This window comes from Solanum verrucosum, unplaced genomic scaffold (assembly GCF_900185275.1).
Source record: "Solanum verrucosum unplaced genomic scaffold, falcon-dt-bn FXZP01000113.1, whole genome shotgun sequence".
Taxonomy (NCBI): domain Eukaryota; kingdom Viridiplantae; phylum Streptophyta; class Magnoliopsida; order Solanales; family Solanaceae; genus Solanum; species Solanum verrucosum.
Window position 1 is genome coordinate 1,536,697 of NW_026020105.1, and position 23,944 is coordinate 1,560,640.

General features: G+C 35.9%; 4 protein-coding genes and 1 non-coding gene across 8 annotated transcripts; 1 reads left to right on the top strand and 4 right to left on the bottom strand.

Annotated features, from left to right (window-relative positions):
• The first annotated feature begins 361 nt into the window (after positions 1-361).
• Positions 362-1,611, top strand: LOC125825215 (BURP domain protein RD22-like). The gene is made up of 3 exons (XM_049504554.1): positions 362-407; positions 487-595; positions 737-1,611. Exons 1-3 carry the CDS (start codon positions 369-371, stop codon positions 1,609-1,611), a joined length of 1,023 nt encoding a protein of 340 aa, XP_049360511.1. The 5' UTR covers positions 362-368.
• Positions 1,612-2,095: 484 nt separating this feature from the next.
• LOC125825208 (kinesin-like protein KIN-7E) lies at positions 2,096-13,791 on the bottom strand. 4 transcript variants are annotated; one of them, XM_049504542.1, is made up of 13 exons: positions 13,595-13,791; positions 6,618-6,707; positions 6,425-6,525; positions 6,212-6,325; positions 6,040-6,121; positions 5,903-5,970; positions 5,755-5,823; positions 5,537-5,661; positions 4,956-5,292; positions 4,482-4,577; positions 3,372-4,400; positions 2,544-2,857; positions 2,096-2,422 (listed from the first exon to the last, which is right to left on the bottom strand). In XM_049504542.1, the coding sequence occupies exons 1-13, from the start codon at positions 13,764-13,766 to the stop codon at positions 2,110-2,112; spliced, it is 2,910 nt and encodes a 969-aa protein (XP_049360499.1). In that variant the 5' UTR covers positions 13,767-13,791; the 3' UTR covers positions 2,096-2,109. The 4 variants fall into 4 exon arrangements, with proteins under 4 accessions (XP_049360499.1, XP_049360501.1, XP_049360500.1 ...); XM_049504544.1 differs by having other exon boundaries at positions 6,425-6,521; positions 6,618-6,703; positions 13,595-13,739; XM_049504543.1 differs by having other exon boundaries at positions 6,618-6,703; positions 13,595-13,739.
• A 1,332-nt stretch (positions 13,792-15,123) lies between these two features.
• On the bottom strand, positions 15,124-15,240 carry LOC125825289 (U5 spliceosomal RNA). The gene has a single exon (XR_007442843.1). It is a non-coding gene; the product is annotated as a U5 spliceosomal RNA (small nuclear RNA).
• A 1,820-nt stretch (positions 15,241-17,060) lies between these two features.
• LOC125825212 (fructose-bisphosphate aldolase 1, chloroplastic-like) lies at positions 17,061-19,293 on the bottom strand. The gene is made up of 6 exons (XM_049504551.1): positions 19,039-19,293; positions 18,314-18,583; positions 18,111-18,220; positions 17,930-18,020; positions 17,570-17,839; positions 17,061-17,469 (listed from the first exon to the last, which is right to left on the bottom strand). Exons 1-6 carry the CDS (start codon positions 19,204-19,206, stop codon positions 17,191-17,193), a joined length of 1,188 nt encoding a protein of 395 aa, XP_049360508.1. The 5' UTR covers positions 19,207-19,293; the 3' UTR covers positions 17,061-17,190.
• Positions 19,294-20,557: 1,264 nt separating this feature from the next.
• LOC125825217 (protein CHAPERONE-LIKE PROTEIN OF POR1, chloroplastic) lies at positions 20,558-23,611 on the bottom strand. Its single transcript, XM_049504556.1, has 4 exons — positions 23,434-23,611; positions 23,224-23,327; positions 21,260-21,704; positions 20,558-20,847 (listed from the first exon to the last, which is right to left on the bottom strand). Exons 1-4 carry the CDS (start codon positions 23,544-23,546, stop codon positions 20,697-20,699), a joined length of 813 nt encoding a protein of 270 aa, XP_049360513.1. The 5' UTR covers positions 23,547-23,611; the 3' UTR covers positions 20,558-20,696.
• Between the last annotated feature and the right edge of the window lie 333 nt (positions 23,612-23,944).

The window sequence follows — 23,944 nt, forward strand, 5'->3', positions numbered from 1 at the left end:
TGTAACATTCATGCCTATGTAGAAAGCTAAAATTTAATTCTTATAGTTAAAGCAAAAAAGTAAGCTTATCAAAAGCATGATCAAACATATATTTCATGACTTTTTGATGTCACATGTAACATTCATGCTTAAAATATATGAAAATCACTAAAAATCTATTTCTTATAGAAAAAATAAAAAATAAAAGTAATTTTATCAAAAGCATGATCAAACGTATATTTGATGACCTTTTTGATGTCACATGTTACATTCATGCCTAAGATATATGAAGACCACTAAAGTCTAATTTTGTGCCTATATATATGATATTTTCTGTTCTCATTCCATCTAAAATTTCAAAGCCCTTCTAGCGATTCTAAATTTTTTTAATGAAGTCTCAGTTCCTTTACTTGATCTCATTCTCTTGGGTGAGTAAATTCCCACTTATATACATGTGTTTTTTCCTCTATTGATTGAAAATTTAATTCTCTTTTTATATATATGTAGCTTGCATTCATAGTAAGTCATGCAGCAATATCTTCGGAAGTTTATTGGAAAGTAAAATTGCCCAACACGCAGATGCCTAAAGTGATCAAAGATTCTCTTCCCCACACAGGTTTTTCTTCAACTCCATGCATTTTGCTTTAACATTACGAATCTGTTTAATTTTATATATATGACATAAACTGACTTCTCTAAAAAGTATATTGCTCTGTTTGCTATGTAAGCCAATTTGACCTGAGAGTTTAATTTGTAGATCATAATTTCAACAGTAATCAGAAAGTATACCGCGGTAACATTGATTCTGGACTGGTCCCTTGGCATCATGCTGCTACAGAGGACGAGATTCATCAATTGAAAGACGATCAAAAAGTATACCGCGGTAACATTGATTCTGGACTGGTCCCTTGGCATCATGCTGCTACACAGGCAGAGATTCATGAACTAAAAGACGATGACAATAATTTTCTTTACAAACCTTACTTCTTCGAAAATGACTTGAAGAAAGGAAATATCATCAACTTTCCCTCTTTGAAACATAAAAATGATGCACCATTTTTGCCTCGCCAATCAACCATTCCCTTCTCATCGGAAAAAATCCCTGAAATTCTAAATTATTTCTCAATCGATAGTAAGTCAAAGGATGCTCAAATAATCAAGGAAACAATCAATTTATGTGAAGAGCCAGATCTCCATAAAGAGAAGAAATTTTGTGCAACCTCATTGGAGTCGATGGTAGATTTCATGTTATCCGAGCTAGGAACAAACAATATCCAAGCAATTACAACAGAGGTACAAGGGGAAAGTAGTCAAATATTTCAGAAATACACTATGGAAAAAGTTGAACAAATAGCGGATGGGAACAACATGGTATGTCACAAAGTAAACTATCCATACGCTGTGCACTATTGTCATGTTGGAGGAAGAACGAAGACATTCATGGTATCTATGATAGGTGTTGATGGAACAAAAGTTAAAGCACTATCAGTATGCCACCAAGATACATCTTTTTGGACTCCAAAGGGATTACCTTTTGTAATGCTCAATGTTAAGCCTGGAACTACCCCTATTTGTCATTTCCTTCCAAGTGATGAAATTGTTATTTTCCCTTCTAAAGAGGCCATTAATTAGGCTATCTCATATTTAAACTTGATATGCTGTGTGATTACAGAATCATGGTACTTATCTAGCTATTATTTGTATTATGTCATTATGATTATGAAAATGATTCTGGTTTCATGATTTATTTATTTATTGTGATCTGCATTATGGATTTCGAGAATTAAAGCTTTACGTGCAAAATGATTCGTCAAAACAACGTCCATTGTTTGGGCTGGGAGCTAGCATCAGTTGAATCTATGCTGAAAATTGATATTTCCTAAAACATATAACTAAAATTGAAATACTTTATTAGTTGAATCGAAACAAAGCTTAGTTTCAGTATCTAAATGGAATATCCTAAGGGAGTGGTCATATATTAAGCCAAATGGCATTTGGATGTTACACTTTCTCCAATCATGAGTAATGTACAAAACTAAAGCTAATTACAATCAGCATAACAAAAAAGCTCAACTAACATTAGAATCAAAGAAAAATAGATATGAGACTATATATATATATCAGCAAATATTACAAAAGAGATTTGAGGCCTGTTTTGAAACTGTAACTTGTACTTGATCCTGGAAAATCAAGTCCAAACATCTCTTTAGGACCTTTTCCTGGTTCCATGAAGCCAGCCAGCTTTGCTACCAAGTAGGCACTATCTGCAATGTGGTTCATATCATCTGTTTTACTCCATAATTTCTCTGCCAACTGTAACCTTCTTCTTTTGCTATTGATCCCAATTCCCCACTTAACATATAGCCCTTCTCGTTCTGCTTCGCTCAACTTTTTCTCCATTTGCTTGCTCAGTATCCGTCTCTCCTCTCGAATATCTTTCTTGCTGTGAAAATGAACACATCATAAGTAAGTATACATATAAATGGATAAATTGTGAACAATTCATTTTCATATGACATCTATTTGCAAGGAAACACCGTGAAATGAAGTTTCAAGTATATTACCTTCCCTCGAGTGACAAAGTCCTACCACTGGAAACTGTTTTCTCACCACGTGAAAATGTGTCCTTAAGGGAGGTTAATCTTCTAATTTCAACCTCCATATATATAGCATCCGTTGAATCACCTTGGAAGAGAAGGAAGAAGTATGATCTGTGTGCCAAGGATACATTACAAGTATGCCAAAGTTCAATAATCTCTTTTTGAAGTCTCTTGAATTCAGAGGGCCAACTGTAACGACTTTTGTAATCATCTTCTGCTGGCTCAGCATCTCTCACGCTCTTTGAAGTTGTATCATGTTCTGGTTCAGCCTCCTGAACCTGTGACATACAAGGATAAATCATTAACAAATTAAAATAAGATTAGGTTCCCTCTATTTCTGCATTAAACCAATGGACATAAGTTGCACCTATAATCCAGAATCCAGTAAGTATTAGAAATTATGATCCAGAACACATAAACTAAAAATCCTGGATTCGCCTCCAATATAATGTTAAAATGAAGGATGTAATCTTCTAGTCAGCACCATCAAGGTACGGTACGAATGCATATATCATAATCTCAAGGAATATCATCTGACAGTACCAAATGCAAGTTTCTATTAGATTCCGTTATTAAGTGAAGACATCTGCATAAATATTTCTGATAGGAACCTTCTCATTCCAGATAAAAGCAAATGTGAAAGAAAGGTCTTCCTCTAAGGATCTAGAAGTATCAACCAGTAAACTGAGGATATAAGTTTTTGTCATCCACCCGCATGAATGATTGGAGTACGAAAACATAAGACTAGAGAAATGTAAAAAGTTGCTTTCTAAGATGAGAGAGTGTACTCACCGGACAATCTTTGACACTCGTTTTATGTTGAAGCTCATCCATTTTCTTCGTCATTGCATTGCATGCGCCATCAGCATCTTTGACCTCCTCATCAGTTAAAGGTTTCCTTTTTGGAACTTCAAGTTCAATATTTGTGGAACCATTTCTTGAAGAACACTTAACATCAGTTCTGTTGGATTCATCTGAGCATGGAGAATATCGATCAGTAATTATGCTAGCCTTGCAACTTGTACTTTTACATAACTTCAAATTTCTATTGCATGATAAATCATCATTAAGATCACACGGTGAGGATAATTTTTCTGGAGGAGCATTTGAGGAATGAACACAGTCTGAATTTTTCTCTTCTTTTAACAACAATGTCACGGGCGGCTCTTTGTTGTCCTTGCACTTTGGTGATTCAAGGGCTTGCTCAATCCCTAAGGGAAATGACATTGTATCTCTATTGGACTTCCTACCTTCCTCGAAAAATGATGATGACACCGATTCTTGGTCTTCTTTAAAGTGTGATGATTTCGACTCCCCATTCTCCTTGTATGGAGATGTCACTGATCTTCTGTGTCCATTTTCAAGATGTGATATTGTTCCGTGATTCGTTCTCTCCCCATTTATAATGGTTAGTAAAGCTGGAAAGCCACCATTTTCTACAGGAAGTGAACAATTGAATATTTGTGTTCCCTTCATACTTGATTCGTCTGTTTCAATGCAACGAAGTTCCCTGCATAGTTCTTCAGAAGTCTCATTACTTTGTTTTTCAGCTTCATCCCATCCCGGACATGAATCAGTTCTGCTATTATTTGAACTGCCAACTAATAGCATTGGAAATGCATTGTTGCGAAAGATGGTTTCATCAAATTCTGACACGTGTATAAACTGATCCTCAGAGTTACACCTGCTATGTCCAATTGAACGTGCTCTAACATCAACATCTACGTGACGGGTGTCTCTCAAAATGGAAATCTGTTGCATTGGGCTTTGATAATCTGGTGATCTCTTCACACGTAAATTTGGGTAGTGTCCGAAACCAACCTGTGAAATATGCGAAAAAAGTATCTTTAGAATAGAATAAGCAAATGTATAAACTAGTAGAGTCTATTAAATTCCATCTACCTGTATTACATCATCCCCAAGCAGCTTCAACAGATCTTTAACTTGACTCTGAGCAATGTCGCGTTGCAAAATTAAGTCCTTTATCTCCTTCTCCAGCTATAAGAGAAGGAAAAATTGATCAAGGATTCAAGATGTCAAACAGCAGTGCATTTGTAAAATAATCAGGATAATGAACTTGTAATTTAAGTTGATAACGAAGAGAGACATCAAATAGCATGTCAGGGGTAATGATAGACATGCTTCATTTACGAAATAAAACAACTATTAACATCCTAGATATATAATGGAGGGTACATCTGAAAATCTCAATTATCTGTATACTTCTTCCGTCGTTGAATTTGGACCTTCAACTGTTATATTAGTTTAGTATATGATGACGTTTATTTTGTTCTTGTACCAAAATTGTGCCTTCCATAAAAACAGATTACCTTAACATGTTTGCAAATACTTATTAGTGTCATCAAGATGCATTACCTGTTGTATTTGATGGTCCTTCTCTTGCAGTAATGCTTCGTAATCTGAAGGGAATATGCAAGCTCTGGGATACCTTAACTCACTTTCCAATCTTGCCAACTCCCTCTGCAAATGCTTCACTAATGTTTTATCTGACATGACGATATTCGCTTGGGCATTTGTAGTTACTTCCTTGGCACAACTTGCAAACAGTAGAGTATTCCTTGTTTGATCAACATGACTTCGTGCAGGGCAAATTGTACAGATGATGGCAGTTCTACCGTTGCCACCCAATGATGGCTGTAATATCCGCGTTAGCTTTGAATCTCGGAAAGGAATGTGGCCGGTCCTGTCCTTGCTGCATTAAGTATACAAAAAACTTGAAATAGTTTCACTTTCCAAATTCATCGACAGTGATCAAAGGCGGTATGTCATGCTTAAAACTGGTTTCCATTTCAGATTTTGATGCAACTGATTAGAAAGCTATGCATAATGTACAACTTTAAGTCTTTAACACAAGCATAACAGGATTTAATCCCTTCTTATAGACCTGTTTAATAATCATGTTAAACTCGATTAAGACTGCAAGAAAATTAAACAACCTTAGCTTACGAATAACAGTCCCAAGGGTCAGTAAACTGTGGTTTATGTGACAGCCTTCTTTCAGCCTTGTACCAGCTGACAATGACTGAGATGCCCGCTCACTTCCAGCCAAATCGACAAAATTCTGTGTTCAAATGATAAAACAATCAGTTGTTACCTCAGTACATTATTATATCAACACTCTATACTGTTCGGCATGAGAGAAACATTTTCGTACCACAGTAGCTAAAAGGGTACTCGAATCGTTGTCCCTGCCTATGTGCTCACCAGCAGAACTTTCAATTGTCTGCAACAACTTATACGTCAAAAATCTGGTGGTTTTAAAGCTCAATAGCCTGTTAGACAAGAAATCTCAGCTGTTTTACCAGTCTGATGATTTGGTGAGATCTAGAGCTTGTTTCATTCAAGGAAGTCTCCCCAATCTGTCTCTGAGCTGCAACATTTAGTCGTAAAATTCAAAACCATGGTTATGTTTAAAATTCATGGTTACTCATTCTCTTACCTTCACAAATAGAAAGGAGATGAATCACATGGCTCCAGTCCCTCAATGTTTCCTCGGTGAGTTTCTCAATAACAGTCCCTCTCTGTTGAAATTACTCTACATGATTTTAAAACGAGACAAAAGAACACAAAATGACTATAACTTTGTTGATCAGTAAATCAAACTAATTAACCTCTGGATCATCTAGAAGACGGAGTGGAGTGTTATCTTCACTAAGGAGATCTCGGACAGATTCATTGTATATCTCCATAGCAGAAAACTTCAAAACAAAGTCTCTTTCTGTGTGCTACAATAAGTAGTGAATTTTGATCATTAGAGCAAAGCCAAAACTCTTGAAACATAAGAAGTGGTGATAATGATCGATCATGAAGTAGCATTTGGTTACCTTGTTCACGTATTCATAGATATCTGCTATAGCATATTCAGTTATTCCAGTCATAGTGTATGTCTTTCCGCTGCTTGTTTGTCCATAGGCAAGAACACTTGCTAGTCGATACATAAATACTTTCCGATTAATAATACAGGACATGGACTAGATGTTCCAAAAACTATAAGCAGACACAGCTGAAATTACTCACAATTGAATCCTTTGACAACCGAAAGAGCAACTTCTTTAGCTGCTTCTTCATACACCTGTCTTGTCGAGCAATCACTGCTAAATACCCTGTCTAAAACAAAATCATAAACCAATAACACAATATCGTCCACACAGAGAAACTATGTCATTTACTTGATTAACATGTGATAATATCGTAAAACAGGATTTGTTGATGCTACAAACAGAACTCTTCCCAAACTTGGATTATTGATCAATCACAGTTAAACAAATACCATTAAGCTGAAGCCTCATTTAAGAATTCTAAATTAAACATCACAGCAACAAACATATCCAGTGTAATCCTATAAGAGGAGTCTGGAACCCCTACCTCGTTGGAGGTAGAGAGGCTGTTTCAAAAGACCCTCAGCTCATAAACTTCATAATATAAACAATTATCATCATTTGTAGAATTAGCATATGTATTCGATTAAATACTTTTTTTTTTTTTTTTTTTTAATTTCCAACATAATTACACAAAAACAGAGGGGGGCATGTACCTAACCTCTGGCAAAAATAGAAAATGGAAATTAAGACATCAAAAAAGGGAAGGCAACAGACGTATAACCTTCCACTCAAGCAAATTACAGGATTCAACTAACAAAAAAATTACATTTGTCATATTTTCTTCTTATACAAGGTAGTTGCCATCTATCCAGTTGAAAGAGTCCCTTCGCTTCTTTCGGGAGTTGTTGATAAGAGAAGTAGAAGGTACCATTTCCACTTGATGAAGCTAATTTGGCAAGGAAGTCAGCCACCTGGTTGGCTTCTCTATAGCAATGTGAGATGCTCACTTCTGCCCCTTCCATGGCGTTGACAGTTCGTTTGATAATGTTTTTCAGCTTCAGATTGTTGGTGTCTTTTTCTTCGAGCATACTTGTGATCACCATTGAATCCAGCTCCAGATCGTATTTGTCGTATCCAGCTCGATTACACCATTCTATTGCATAGAGTGCTGCCATTGCTTCTGCCTGATTGTTGCTTTTACATTGAGTTGGGACTGAGAAAGCCATAATGAGATGACCAGTGTCATTCCTGAGAACCCCTCCAATGCCTGCCCTGGGAATACTTTCTTGCATATAGCTTCCATCTGTGTTGAATTTGATCCTTCCGGTTGCAGGCTTGGTCCAAACAACTTGCCTCCATCTTACAATAGGTTTGTACCTTTCAATTCTTGTGCAAATTTGAACCCATTTTCCTGTTAAGTCACAAGTTGGGAAGGCAACACAAATAGCTGCTTTGATGTTCCATAAAATTTGCACTTCCATTCTAGATATCAAATATTTAGTCTGATCTCCATATCTACAAGATGTCCAATTTTTCCAGATTTCCCATGCTATACACATGGGAGTGATTTGTTGTACCATTTTATGCACACTGTTGGCAGTGTTCATATTCCACCAAGCATTGAAAAGAATTTTAATGTTGCCTCCTTGGTGATTAATTCCAAGGGGGTTTCCAAAGTAATTCCATATATGCTTAGCCATCTCACTATCACTAAACACATGTTGAATTGATTCATTTTGAGGTATTGTGCAACATAGGCATTTGGTATCCATTGGATTACCAAACCTTTGAAGTACCTCATCAAACGGTAGTTTTTTGAGCATCATTCTCCAGGTAAGAAACGATATTTTGAAAGGTAAGCAATTGTGCCAAACCTTACTTAGGATGCCATCTTTTTGTCTCACTTCTCTTATGCTTTGCCAAGCAGAAGAATTTGTGTATTTGCCATCCTGAGTAATGTTCCAAACAGCATAGTCATTATCATTAGCATCCCCAATAGGAATGTCGGCAATAAATAGGACTATATGTTCGGGGAGATCTTCCTTTAATTTATTCATGTTCCAGTTACCACCATCAATATAGTCCATAACCTTAGCGTTGTTGTTATGCACATGGTCAGGGTACAGAATAGCCAGAGGCCCTTTCTCACACCAATTGTCCCACCACATATTACAACTACCACTGTTAATTTTCCAGAAAATGTTAGGTTCAGCAACTTGTCTAGCATTGACCATGAACTTCCAAGCTTGTGAATTACCAGAGGTCCAAGCTTTAACAGAAGGGTGAACTCTGTGACAATACTTAGCTTTCATAAAATAAGCCCAGAGAGATTTATTGGTTCTAAATCTCCACCATCTTTTAACTGCCAAGGTTTTAGAGATGTCATCCATGTTTCTAATACCTATACCACCTTCATCTTTAGGAACACACAGATTTTTCCAAGATCTCCAATGGTGCTTGTCTCTGTTCTCATTAAAACCCCAAAAGAATCGTGCAAAATGCTTTTCTAACAGATTAATAGTACCAATGGGAGGATTAATCGCTGAGAGAGTATAAATAGGGAGTGATTGAAGAACACTTTTGATCAACACGGTTTTACCTCCATAGGTAAGCATCTTACCCTGCTAACCATTGAGTCTTTTTACCACTTTTGTAACCATACCATCAAAGTAAGAAATCTTTTTCCTACCAATATAGATCGGGCAACCCAAGTAAGTAAAAGGGAAGTTCTTTTCCAAAAAACCAGTACATTGTCTCATCCTGTTGATTCTGTAAGCACTAGCCTTAGGGTTAGTCAAAAAGAAGCTTTTATTCTTATTGACTTCTTGCCCTGAAGCTTTCTCATAGTTGTTGATCTGTTTCATGATGAGCTTAACAGATTTACTCTTACCACTACTGAAAATAACAATATCATCAGCATATGCTAAATGGTTAATCTGAGGACCTCTTTGATGCATCGAGAAAGGGATAAAATTATCATGAGTAAGTAAACTATTCAAAGTTCTAGAGAGGACCTCAGCACCCAAAATAAATAAAGAGGGGGACAGAGGATCACCCTGTTTTAAACCTTGAGCAGAGGAGAAAAAACCATTTCTAGATCCATTAATCAAAATAGAATACCACACATTAGAAATTAAATTCCACACTAAATTTATCCATTTATCTGAGAAGCCAAATCTTCTAAGAACATCCATTAGGAAATTCCAGGCCATTCTATCATATGCCTTAGCCATATCTAATTTGATGACAATATTACCACCAGTATTATGCTTAGACATACCATGAATAATTTCTTGAGCAAGCATGACATTTTCAGTAATCAATCTGCCCGGAATGAAACCACTTTGATTAACAGATATGAGTCTATGCAAAATAGGATTGAGCCTTCTAGCTAGAATTTTAGAAACAATTTTGTTAGAAAAATTACTTAAGCTAATAGGCCTTAATTCAGAAAAATTAGAAGGGGACTCAACTTTAGGGATAAGAGCCAAACACGTGTGAGTGAAGTATTTAGTGAGTTTTTTTCCAGAGAAAAATTCAGCAACAAAGTCACAAACATCATATTTGATAATATCCCAACATGTATGAAAAAACTTACCGTTAAAGCCATCAGGTCCTGCACTGCTATCTGCACTCATACTGAACACGGCATTTTTAATTTCATCCTCCACAGGGGCTCTGTGAAGCATATCATTATCCTCTTCAGTAATCAGCTTTGGTATGCAATCCAAAGTGCCACTGTCCAGGTTAGGTTGCCCCATATTGAAGAGATTCTTGTAATGTCTAATAGCAGCCCTTGCAATCAAATTGTCCCCTTCAATCCAGTTGTCTCTGTGGTCTTTGATTCTGTGAATAAGAAGTCTCTTTCTTCTGCCTCTTAGCACACTGTGAAAATAATTACTGTTGTAGTCCCCATCTTTGAACCAATTGATTCTAGTTTTTTGCTTTAGTAAAGCATCCTGCATTCCAAGCCATTTAACATATTCTGCATGCTCCCTGTTCAAATCTTCCCTGCTTTGTTCATTGTTGTTTAGAGTGTCCAATTCTTCAAGAAGTTGGACTCTGGTCTCCCATTTGTTAACCTGCTCATGAATATCCCCAATGGTCTCTCTAGACCATTTACTGAGATTTTTGCTAAGAGCCTTTAACTTACACTGGAGTCTCCACATTGCATTGCCTGTCACATTCATGTTCCAAGAGTTTTGAACAGTCTCCAAAAAGCTTGACTGTTGAGTCCATAAGTTTAAAAATCTAAAGTATCTGATGAAGTCGTTTTGATTGGAAAGGGTTTGCATGAGAAGAGGCCTATGATCGGAGCCCGTCCTAGCTAAATGCTTGATGGTATTGGTATGATAACTTTGAGCCCATAGATCATTAACAAAAACTCTATCAAGCCTTTTCCAAATTCTTTTACTAGGTCTTCTATTATTGCACCATGTATATTTAGGTCCAACAAAACCCAAATCAGATAGACCACAAGCCTCCATAGTGCTAATAAAGTCAAATCATCTGTTAGCCCTATGAGGTTTGCCTCCAAACTTTTCATCAGGGTCCATGATATCATTGAAGTCCCCTCCTACACACCATGGATCATTAATAGAGCTACTAATATTTTCCACGCTGTCCCATAAGTCTCTTCTATCTCCGTCAGTGCATTTGGCATAAATAGCAGATACATACCTACTGTTAGCGCCATTTCTATCTTTGAAATTGATGGTAATGTGTTGTTCTTCATTGGCTATGACATCAGCTTGATCTAGGTGATTCCAAAAACACCAAATCTTGCCATTAGTGTTAGCCAGACAATATTGGAATCCAAGAAATTTCCTATATCCCTCAATCTTAGTCTTATTAACCAGAGGTTCTAGGATAGCCAAATAAACCACCTTGTTAATGTGGACCAAGTATTTGATTCTGTGATTCGCTTTTTTGGACCTCATTCCCCTAATATTCCAAAAGATTGTACTAATCATGGAATACTATGGGAGGGTTTTGTTTTGTTCTCTTCATTTGGAAGTTGAGCTAGCTCTTTCTTAGAATCTTTTTTCTTTTTCCCTTTGTGAAGTTCTGCCTCCTGAAGCTTTGACACTAATCTTTTGTTTATAGAATCATTTTTTTGAATCTGTGCGAGTTTCTCCTTTTTATTAAGAGAAGTTCCATCATTTAGCAAGTCAACATCTTCACTAAGAATAGCATCGGGAGGCTCTGTTGTTTCATCAATGATCTGGGGAGACCTCTTTTGAGCTTGTTCTATTATTTTTCCAGGAGAGTTAGTCACATCTTTGTTTGTTTTTTTTTTCCTTTTTCCTTTTTTCCTTTCCTTGCTTCTGCCTCTAGTTTCAGTGATATTCTCGTTGTTGGTTTGAGCTCCATCATTTTGCATCTGTGTACCTTCCCCTTCCCTGTTACTGGATTCATCATAGTCTGTCTCTTCTATGTAAGTGTTGTTGTCCTCTAGGTTAGTGATAGGTTGCTTTGCTATCTGATTACCGACATGCTCACAGTTCAATTCAACTGGTTCTTGATTTATCAACTCACGATGAAGGTTTGTGGAAATAATTTTCTCATTGTCATCAGATTTTTCTTTTTGATGTGTGTTTTCCACTCTTTTCTTAGTGTTATCAACCATAGTATTGTCATTTTTCCTTATGCCATTGCCCTCACTAATGCTGGTACTATTTTCTGCTGCTACAACTTTCTGTGATTGCCCAACATCCACAAGTTCCACAGACTCGCTAGGTTCAACATGTTCAACAGTTTCAGTTCTCAGCTGCCCATCATTGTGTTTCTTTCTTCTGCCTCTTTTGATGCTAGATATAGCAGGTTTGAACATAACCTTGCTCCTCTTTTTTGGCACCTTATTCTTCTTCTTCTTACTTCTGATTTTGCTCTTGATCTCACTAAGTTTCTCTGCCAAAGTTTGCTTCTCATCAGAATTTTTTGGCTCTTCTTGTATAATCTCAACCTTGCTAGTATTCTCCTCATCAGAATTTTTTTGCTCTTCTTGTATAATCTCAACCATGCTAGTATCCTCCTCATCAGAATTTTTTTTCTCTTCTTGTACAATCTCAACCTTGCTAGTATCCTCCTCACAGTTCTCCAGATTCACATCAGCCTGATTTTCTTTCAAAACACTTCCCTTTTTGCCATTACTCCTGACTTTTTCCAAAATCCAACAGTTCATCACATTATGTCCCATTTTTCTACAGTGCTTGCAATATTTAGGGATATTCTCGTATTCTAGTTTTTGATTGAAGCCTCTCAATGGACATTTATCATCTTCCAAACCCACCCAAACAGTGTTTGGTTGGGGTTTAAGCAAATCAACTTCAACTCTAACTTTAGCCATGCTCGGCCTAGTTCTACCATTAGTCGCCCCATCCATACCTAAAGGAGTTCCAACCGAGCTAACGATTTGTTTAATATAATGCCATGTATGCATGTGGAAAGGCAAACCTGGTAGAAGAACCCACACTGGTGCTACAGGGATGTCTTCTTCCGGCTTAAAGTCGGGGGTCCATTTCTGCAACCACATTTGGAGTCCTTCCATTTCGATAACCCTTCTGTACCAAACCATATTGAAGTCATCTTCATTTGTAAAATCCAAAAACACATTGTGGTTGTCGTACACGCCGATCTTAACAGAACCCCTAATTGCGAAAAGCTCCTTGAAGCTTGACCTAATTCGATCAATTTGGGGTCTTGTCTTTAAAAATCTGCCAACTATAGTGAACTTACACTCATCCGCCATTATCCCATAGTAGTCTGTTGCCTTGAAAATAACCGCTGGAATCCCATTGTGGGTGGTGATTTTTGCGATTACTGATTCACGAGGGTGTCTGACAGTTTTCGAAGTTTGATTTGCCATAGTGACAGTGGTCGCGAAGGTCTGTTTTCCATTGGTAATACCCCTAGAAGAGGACGCTCCATTGTGAAGAGTCGCCTGCGGCTGAATTCCCACCGGAGAAGCCCCATCCGGCGGCTCCATACGGTGAAAAAATGCCCGTTACCTTCTTAGATATTACCGTTGAGGGCCAAGACTTTTAGACTTGTACGGAGAGAACAAAAGAAGAGAGAGAAAATTCATGAAGATGATATCACCATTAGAAATTTCAGGTTCAAAGATGTTGGTTAAATACTGAAAAATAATATGAATAAAATGTAAGGACATACCAAAGGTATATGCAGAAGGATACATTATACGTTCGGATGGGGAAGAGCTAACATTGTTGTAGATAATAGTTGTGTCATTCATACATTCCCAATCAGAAACATCATTTCTCTCTTTTTCATTCAATGTTCTTAACCTCGCGGATACATAAATCCTCTCTTCACGATCCTCCATTTTATTTTTTCTCTAAACCAAAAATCTCATTATATTATTGGAAATGATCATGCACTCTCAAAAATAAATTGGATGTATTTTCTTATAAAAATTATGGTCCAATTTCTTACAATGTACGTAACGATAATATTTAAGAAGATCAATTAATTTTTTGAGTATATTTTTTTTTTTGTTTTTCTGGTAAATTTGATATGATAACGTTTGAAGAAAAAAGAACCTCTCTTTCTCTTTTCTCCTTTGGTTGGAAATTTGATAATAACAGAGAAAAAGAGAAAGAGAAGGAAATAGATCTAAAATAACAGTAGAGAATATATATAAGGATTGAATTTGAGAATCACAGCATAAAAAAAAACAAAAAAAGGCAGATAGAAAGTTTCTTTTTTTCTTCTTTTACCGAAGAAAAAGGGAAGTTGGGTTTTTGTTTTTTGTTTTTTTTTTGCCTAATTTGTCCTAATTTCTCTTCTTTTTCTTTCCTTTGTGTTTTGCAGCAAAACTAAACCGTGAAATTATCGCCAGACATTTCATTTGGAACGTTATTTAAGCAAATAGCCTTCTGAAGGCTAAAGTAGCACTTGTGGATTTCGAAATTTAAACAACTCTATTTTCTTACACTAAATTTTTCATATATCTTTTAATTATTATGACTTGTAGTACTTTTTACGTAGTTTACAAATATATAAATTTCATTTCAAAAAAATTGAAGATTCCATGCACAAATTTCTGATCAAACTTAAATTATTTGACTCTCGAAAAATGAAAAGTGTCACATAAATTGAGAAAGAAAAAATAGTATGTTTTAAAATTCTATAAATTATTGCAAGCATTGGTCTTATATTTTAGAGCTCAATGATTACTCAAAATATATCTAATTGGCTATCAAATTACTCATGTTTATTGTCTTTCAAAAGTCGTATGTAAATTTTTTTGAAATAAACTTTTGAGCAACCAACAAGTTGTTACTCTACATCGCTAACACAAAAGTTTAAGAGGACCTAAACACAAAAGTTTAAGAGGACCTGAAGGCCTAGGGTAACCCTCCCGAGATTCATGAGCAAAACTCTTTTCCTTTTAACTGCAGATTTACTAGCACCAATTATAGACAAGGCAAAACTTTACGTAAAAAGTCAGAAAAAACTTTCGATTCAAATATAATTAGTTTCTCTGTAGAAACAAATATCTAGTCTGGCATTTAAAGAACATGTACAACATTTTCCTTCTCATATTAGTAGAAAGCAAGCTTTCAAGAATATAATTTGCACATACAAGCAACTTGTAAAAGATTGAACTAGTATTGTTGGGGTTCTCAATTTAGAGAATCCCTCCAAAAATTGGCGTATGATTGAACTAGTATTGTTGGGGTTCTCAATTAAGAGAATCCCTCCAAAAATTGGCGTATGCCACTATTTGCAACGCACACACAGTATTCTTTAGTAAAAGGCGAAAGAATAGTTTGCTTTGTGCTCATTGCGTGGCTGCGTGAATTTGTTAGTTGGCGCAGGAGCTGGTTTTATAGTGGTTTCTGCTTCTACTTCTTCAATTGTAGCCGATGTGGGAGTAATATACACTATGAACATGGGCTTTCTTGGGCCGTAGCATACTGCTCTTAAAATGGGCTGTTGGGGATTTCATGCTGGAAATAGTGGCCAAATGACTGGGCCTTCAACATGAGTTGGAAAATATATGGGAAAATACACTTTTCTTTCATTACATAAATGTGTCATTTAACTTAGTAGGTGTTTGGCTATGAGATAAAATCAGTGTTTGGACATGTGGTTTCACGCTGATTTCATATCATGAGATAAAATCCCAAATTTTCCATGGAATTTTTCAAATACAAAAAATTGACTCACAAGTTTATATTTTGTAAAAATAACTCATATTTAATTTATATATATATCTACTAGTCATTTGTTTCATATGTAAATAAAACTTATAATTCATATTATTACTTTTTAAACCGTTTATATCTCATATAATGATTATTCTCTCCAATATAAAAAAAATATTGGTTCAAATCAATTCTTAATTTACCATTTACATTCACCAAATATTATTTCTTATCAAATTTATTACTACTTCATTCAAATCAATGTTTCATAATTAAAAAAAAAATCATCATTATACTGAGTGGACAAGACTAATCATTGTGGCATTAATTGCAAAAATAATTTTATAAGCTACTAACAACTTGAACACTACAACTTATGTTCAATTTTTATTTTTTATTGAATTAAGGTTTGATCAATAAATGTTGTATGTTTTTAGAATAGCTTTGTAATAATGTATAGTGCAATTTTATAAACTTTTGTTTATTTGGTAAAATTGTATAAACAATTAGGACAATTTTGATAGTTTTAACTTTTACAACCTATGAAGGTTTTATGTTTATGAGAAAAATACAACATAAAAAGTCCAGATCGTATGTCCAAACAAAACTTCAACTTCATCTCATAATTGCATATCATGATTTCATATCGCATAGCCAAACGGGTCTTTAGTCTCAACTGACATCTATGTCTTCTAACTTTGGGTGTGCAGATTTAGGCACTTAAACTTGTATAAATTGAACAAATAGACACATTCGTCTTATGTGGCATCCTACATGGCAATTTGCGTCCTACGTATATTATGTTATATAGGACTTATATGTCTACTTGTTCAACTTTACATAAATATAAGTGTCTACTTGTGTACACTCAAAATTTGAAGACATAAATATGAAATAAGGCAAAATCAAAAGGCACATTTAAATATTATGCTTACTTTAATTAAACTTGGAGATGCAAGGTTAAACACAAAAACTCTTAGAATGTGAAATAAATCTTATTCTAAGTATATTCATTCCTAAAAGAAGGTCAAAAGCAAAGAGTCGAAATTACTTTTTGTCTTTTCCCTACATTGAGAAAAGAATTTTACCATCTTATAATTAGTCTTTATCTTTTATTGAGGTGGATATAATTTTCTTGGATTATCGAGGAAATTTATTAATATCTATAAGCTTTAAATCAAGTGAATAAAGTTGATAAGAAGTACAAATAATAGTAATGCGTAGATTAATCTCATAGTTGCTTTGCTAAAACCTTAACGAATGTTAGTTAATTTATAAAGAGTGCTAATTGTTTGTAAAAAGAAATATTTAGCGGTAATTAAGCTACTATCAGTGAAGTCGTAAAACATAGATAGGCACATAATGTGTTTACAAATATATATGCGCCAGAGAAATTGATTTTATGGCATTTGGCACACTGCTTCTTAATCTGTAGAAGAATTCAATGAATAGCATAAAACTGAAACTGAATGTCAATAATTGCTAAAGGTACATGTTATATGAACAAAGACAATATTCTTGAGGAGCTAGCTATAAGCTTTTATGCACCGCAAACTCGATCATGAAAACATGCAGTAGTACATACTTTCTAATATCTCAGTAGACATATCCTTTCACAAACATTCCCTTCTTGGCCTCCTCAGACTCACCTTCACCGGTGTATTTGCCTAGTTGCGCGAGAGAGTTGGCACTTGCTCTAGTAAGCAAAGCTTCCTGAGCTGCCTGAACATTTTCTGGTCTTCCACCCCATGTCTTGAGGCATGTGTTCTGAAGGGCTCTAGCATATGAGAACGATACGTGCCATGGGTTGGGAGATTGGTTCATCGCGTTCAAGTTAAGAGTAGCTTCCACTTCAGATTGTCCACCAGACAAGAACTGTACATAGCAAACCATCATCAATAATTAAATAGTTAGTTCTCAGTGTATATAAGTTAAAAAAACTTATTATGTAAATACGACTTTTTTAGGTACTTGCCATGATTCCAGGGACAGCAGGGGGAATTCTTCGTTGGAGGAGCTTGAGGGTATAATCAGCAACTTGTTCTGGGGTGGCCCTCTCCTTGCATTCTGCTCCGGGGGTGACCATGCTAGGCTTCAACAGGATACCTTCAAACATGACATTGTTTTCGGCCAGGTAGAAGAAAACTTCAGCCCACACCTGTTGAGCAACCTCAAAGGTCCTATCGATATTATGTTCACCATCAAGCAAAATCTCTGGCTCAACAATTGGTACCAACCCATTGTCCTACAATATATAATTGCCACGAAAATAATCATGTTGACAACCCCAAACAAATAGAGACATTGCATCACAAATAGAGACATCATTGCTTACCTGAGAAATTGCAGCATAGCGAGCGAGACCCCAGGCTGCTTCCTTAACTGCAAGTGCAGAAGGACCATTGGGAATGCTCACCACAGTACGCCTGTAAGATGCGTAATGATTAAATAAAAGTAAGCATTTGCTTCTTCATTGAGGTAAAATTTATATACAAGAGAGTAGAATGATATGCTACCATTTAGCAAAACGAGCGCCTTGTTGGTAGTAAGCAGCAGAGCGCGAGGCAAGGCCATCAAGACCTTGGCACCAAGATTCATTGTTTGAACCAGCCAAAGGAACTAAACCCTGTAGTTATCATTAAATGAATCATAACTAATTAAAACTTGTTAAACAACTAAGTGTGCATATATAGTAGTGATGATGATGATGTATTTTTACCTTGTCAACCTTAATTCCAGGAACAATGTTCTGCTCAAGAAGTACATCAACAATTTTCTTTCCATCAACAGTGGACTGGTAAAGTGTCTCCTCAAAAAGGATGGCACCTGAAATGTAGTTACCAAGTCCTGGAGCTGAAACAAGAAGGGTTCTGTATGCTTGGCGATTAGCTTCGGTGTTCTCTAGTCCGATTGAATCTAAACGCTTCCCACAGGTAGCATTCGACTCATCCATAGCCAAAATTCCACGACCAGGAGATGCAACAGTTTTCTACAATTTGTTTATATCATCAGCTAAATGCTTCAGTTCAACCACTACTAAAAAATCACTATCTTCCCATTGAAAAATGTTCTCACAGATATTTTGATTGAATCAGTGAGAAAAGAGAAGACAGTAATGTTTTCATTACAGAAAAAAACAAAATTCTGACTATTTCAATGAGAATTTGTTTTGTTTCTCATCATGCATTTTACCACTGAGCTGATTCGATGAAAAAAATCATGTTCTATAACACAAATTTCTCACTGACTTGAGGAGGGAAAAACCTTTGTTTTTAGTGGTGAACTAAGTTATGTGCCACTTGATAGTACATGTAACCATAGCATGCTTTATTGTTTGACAGGAGTAATAGAAATTTGATAAAATGATAATATTAAATAGAACCTAGTAAGTAACTATACGTGCTACAACATGATAAAATACACTGATAGCATGTAGGTACGTACCGCGGTTTTGATGAGCTCATCAGCGTAAGAGCTGGCACGGACAGTGAGTCCAGAAGGGTGGGAGCGGACAACGGAGACGGAGACGGATGGCTGGCGGAGTGCCTGACCTTTTATGAAGTCAGTTTTGTTAATGACTGGTGATGTTTTGAGGAGAGATGCTGATGCCATTTCTCTTCTTTTCTTATCTTTCTCTCCTCAGCTACAAGTTTGTTATCTTTTTAGTTGTTTGCTTTTTGTGTGTTTATGATTACAAGTTGAGTCCCATCCCATGCCCAATACATATATATATATATATATATATATATATATTGTACCATGAGATATGCCATTTGAGGCCATAATACACTGGCCAATCAACAAGTGGCTTGCTGACCTGGAATATGTGGTTTTGTGGTTAAAAATATTTTTTCATCAAATTAAAATATGGATGATTGGAGAAAATGGTGATGAGCAACTACTTACGCTTGGTTCACACCAATCCATACTAGTGGAAAAGACGGCATATCATTAAGATATTGATTATTGATTTATGAATCGTTATATCGATTTAACGGTTAGTGATATTATAAACTAAAAATAAGTTGCACTGAGTAAAAATTATCAGTGGAACCTAATAAAGCTAATAAATTTGGGAACAAACCAATGCGTCCATAGATTCATTTTTATTTTTATTTTATAATTATAGGTTTTTTCTTTGTCAGAAAAAAATGGGTGGTCGATTGTAAATGCCTTTATCTTTGTTTTATTTTTGTACCCAAAACCAAAGCAAAAAATACTTTGTTTCATTGGAAGAGAAAGATTAACAACCTTACAGAGAGAGGTTGATGTGATGAGAGATTGGCAGGTCCTACCTATTACCTAATTCATTTTATTTAGACAATGCAGCATCTTTCGATGGCGTTTTGCTTCGTAGAGAGGGGTGTTCAACCACTTGACGGTGAGAAAAGGGGCGTCTTGGATTTCAACATGGCAAAAAGTTAATGAAGCAATTTGGTAATAAACCAGACATAAGAATTTATACCTCTTTTGCTTGTAACATCTGGAAGAAAAAATAATCACCATTTCATAACCAGAATTTTTAAAAATTTTATTTTGGTTTAATCATCTAATATCTGAAGATCATTGAACTAACTAAAATGGTATACCACTCTAATCAAGAAAAGGTGAGCACATCAAACAAGTGTCAGGTTAGTGGCTGGAATTGAATAGTGGCCCATGAAATATTTCAGAAATAATGTCATCATTCTTGAGCCACTGAACATATTTCCTTTTCTTTGGTTATTACTTAACTGCTAGAGCTGAGATTGAGCTTATGCACGCACACCCATCACACTCACAAGAAGATTGCAATTCTTGCACAACCATAACATTAATTTGCTTAATTGGTGTGGTATCAGAAGTAACAAAACACTCAAATGGCAAGTGAACAGAACCAAACATATTAGCTAGAACAGCAATCTTGAGAATTACTCTTAGGCCTCAGAAAAAGCAGGCACCATTTAGCCTGAAGAATCGCCAATTTCTAAGCAAAGAAGAACGTTTCATTTCATAAATCTACAATTTCTTGAATCAAAAATCTCACTAGATCTTAGCAATACATGCGGTTACAACCAACAATCTTGGCACTTCTCTAACAAAATTGAGATGATGAAACCGTTTTATATGAGATACGTGGAAGAAACCCACAAAAGTACATACGTAATCAATGAAGTTGTCACCTCCAAACTCCTTGGCACTTTAAATATGGGAGGAACCACAGACACCATCAAGAATGTCCCTAGAAGCCAAGAGAAAATAAAAGCACCAGCTCTGCACCACAATTTAGCAATAAAAATGAGAACACCTTAACTACCAAATATAACGAAGAAGTCTAGGAATTCGAAAACTAAGACTCAATTCCATGGCTAACTTTGGTGTCGACAATTAATTATGAGTTTTACTAAGCAATACATCATCTCTGATGCCAGTATTCACTGTAATAATAAAGAAAATCAACTCTCTTCAATTTTTTGCAGGTATCTAGTGTATTTTGAAGAATTTATACCATTCCCAGATACATTTAACATGTGTACATCATGGCAAAATTTGTGTCCATGTATGTAACATAGGTCTCAAGACAGTTTTCTTTGTTAGTCATGGAGTATTAGGTCAACTGTGCAGATAATAATGACCATATTAAAAAGACAAAACAGTAAGGTCAGAAGACAATTAAGAAGCATACCCGTATAGAAAAGCTCGAAGTTTGTTCTTTAACCGATCATGAATGAAATATATGGCAGTGATCAGGGAAATGGCAACTTGAAGGGTTGGACCTTCTTCAGTAGGAAACAGAACTGTGAGAGCTCCAAGGACTATGAAAGCAATGGAAGTTTTCACGATGAACTTTGTAGCTGGTGTCCTAAACCTGCTAGTGACAGCCTGCACAACGCGAGATTGTTTCATTTCCCTGACTTTCTTTTTAATATCAACTTTTGGGTTCTTTCTATCATAGAATTTCTGCATTATTATTTTATCATGGGCAGCTTCAATTGCATCCACACTTGGTTTATGACCCGCATATCTTTGTATTAGGAAGTTCCTGGCAGCTTGGATTTCATCCTCGGAAGCTTCCTTATTAATTCCAAGTCGTTTGTATGGGTCCTTCACATTGATTCTCGGAAAGATAGCTGCGCTTGAAGAAACAACACACAGAGAGAAGAGAATGCATCAACAAGAGCAACTACAAAAGCCTAAGTAATACAGCATGAATTATTGAACTGAAAGGCAATTAAGAAGCATAGCAGACTCGGCAATATTTTGTGCATATTCACATGTAGACCATAAGAAGTTATAATTGGCAATGTCTTTTTCTGCACAAAAAAGAAAAAAGGCAGATATTTCTTTCTGATATTGACAGACGATGTTTGCCTCAGCCAAAGAACTCCTTTCAGAACCAACTGAAGGAGCAAAGGTCATTTATTGTGACACATTACACTCTCTGAAGGTGTCAGTCTATAACCACAGGATTTATGTTAATTATGAATGTCATCTAGAATAGAAATCTTCAATATTTATGTATCTTCCACATACTACTAAATCTATTGCTATAATGCATCATCCTTGCAGTAATGCAGCATCTCAATCTGCTATATGTGATTAAATTTGATGGACCCACCAAAAAACAAAAGAAATAGAAAGAGGCAAACACATTCAAGAAATGGAGGACTTGTTTCCCACTAAACTGAACTGGGTCCATGAATCTAAGAAATGGTGAGAATTTTTTATCTCTCTGAATTCAAAAATCCAGGATTTGAATTGATGTCCTCTCATTGATTCCTCCTAAATTGCATTGATTTGTCCTAAAGATTTCATTGCAAGTGGAATTTGGTTATTCACCATGTACGAGGATCACCGTGAAGCATCCATGGTTGAATGGTCAAAGCACCCACCTCATAATTGGCGAATTTGTAGGTTCAATTCCTAGTGGATGCACGCCAATGGGAACTTCCAATAAGTCTATTGGAATTGGTTCTATATCTACGGAATCTCATCATCCATACATAACGAATTGATGTGGAGTCGGGGGGGTGTATGCAGAACTTACACCTACTTTTGTGGGGTAGAGAGGCAATGGACACCTTATTTTGCTCACATTACATCTTTCAACAGAATAGATATCCAAAGGAATGGCGAAAAGAAGAAGAAATGCACAATGCCTAGCAAGATTGTTGACACTCTCTCAAGTTGGGAGGAAGCAGGAATTGGGGCAAAGAACAGAAGTTATTCTAGGAGCATTCCAACATGCATCTGGTGGACCATTTGGAGAGAAAGGAATGCTAGAAGCTTTGAGGATAGAAGCAGATCCATACAAATTATCAAAAAAGATTGTATTTTGTTATTATCTTTTGGGGCACAAGGAGTTCCCCTATAGATGCAGAAGCAATCCTAGAAGTATTAGAATCATGCTAGGCTTGCTGTTTTTGTTCTTACATTTTCATACTTTTTGTAAAGGGGTTTTCAGTACTACCTAAGTACTGGTTTATAATACAATTTGTTACCTTCTCAAAAAAAAAAAAAAAAAAAAGAAATGCCACAATCATCAACCTCTTGAAAAGGAGTCCATATGCATCTCAACGACCATGTAATTCAGGCATGACTTCTGCAAATGTAAAGAAGCTAAATTAAGAAAAAAGCCGTTAAAATTACCAGCAGAGTCATCTGTAGAACCACCAAAAGAAGCTTCCATTGCACACTTCACTAAAGGCATTCTTCTTGGGTGATACTTCTGTGTAGAAACAGTACAATGACTTCTACATGATGAATACAGAAATGAAAACGATCAATCAGGAACTTTCTACCATTTGAGTGAACTCCAAGAAAAAGTAAACACTAAATCACACTTGATAGAGCATGCACCTTGATCTCCCGAAGTTAGAAACTGAAACTCTCTTCTCACGCAACCGTGGACATTGTACAGGTAACTGGAGACAGTATTTTATGGGACTAGCAGCTACTCCTGATGTTGCCATTGTAGCCCACCTTAGTATTTGTTGACGAACTGAGAAACTGCAAATAATTTGAGTCAGAAGAAATCAGAAGACCCAACTAAAACAAATGCTCTGTAGGAGTCTGATAGTAATTCATGTAAGACATTAAAAAGTTCGAAGCAGATTCTATGCAAAGAATCAAATCTTACTAAGAAAAAGAATAACTTTTAATGTTGCATACTGAAGAAGAAAGTCCAACACTTGAATCAGAATTATGTAATGAAGCATTAGCGTGAAATTCCAACAGCCAGAAGCACATGCAGGAAGGGAAAGAAAAGGAAGAAGATAGGGATTGTGGGAAAGCAGTCAAATACATAGTTCACATACAGGTAACCTGCAATTTGTCAACCTGTACTTATACTACACTTTATTCAGCAGAT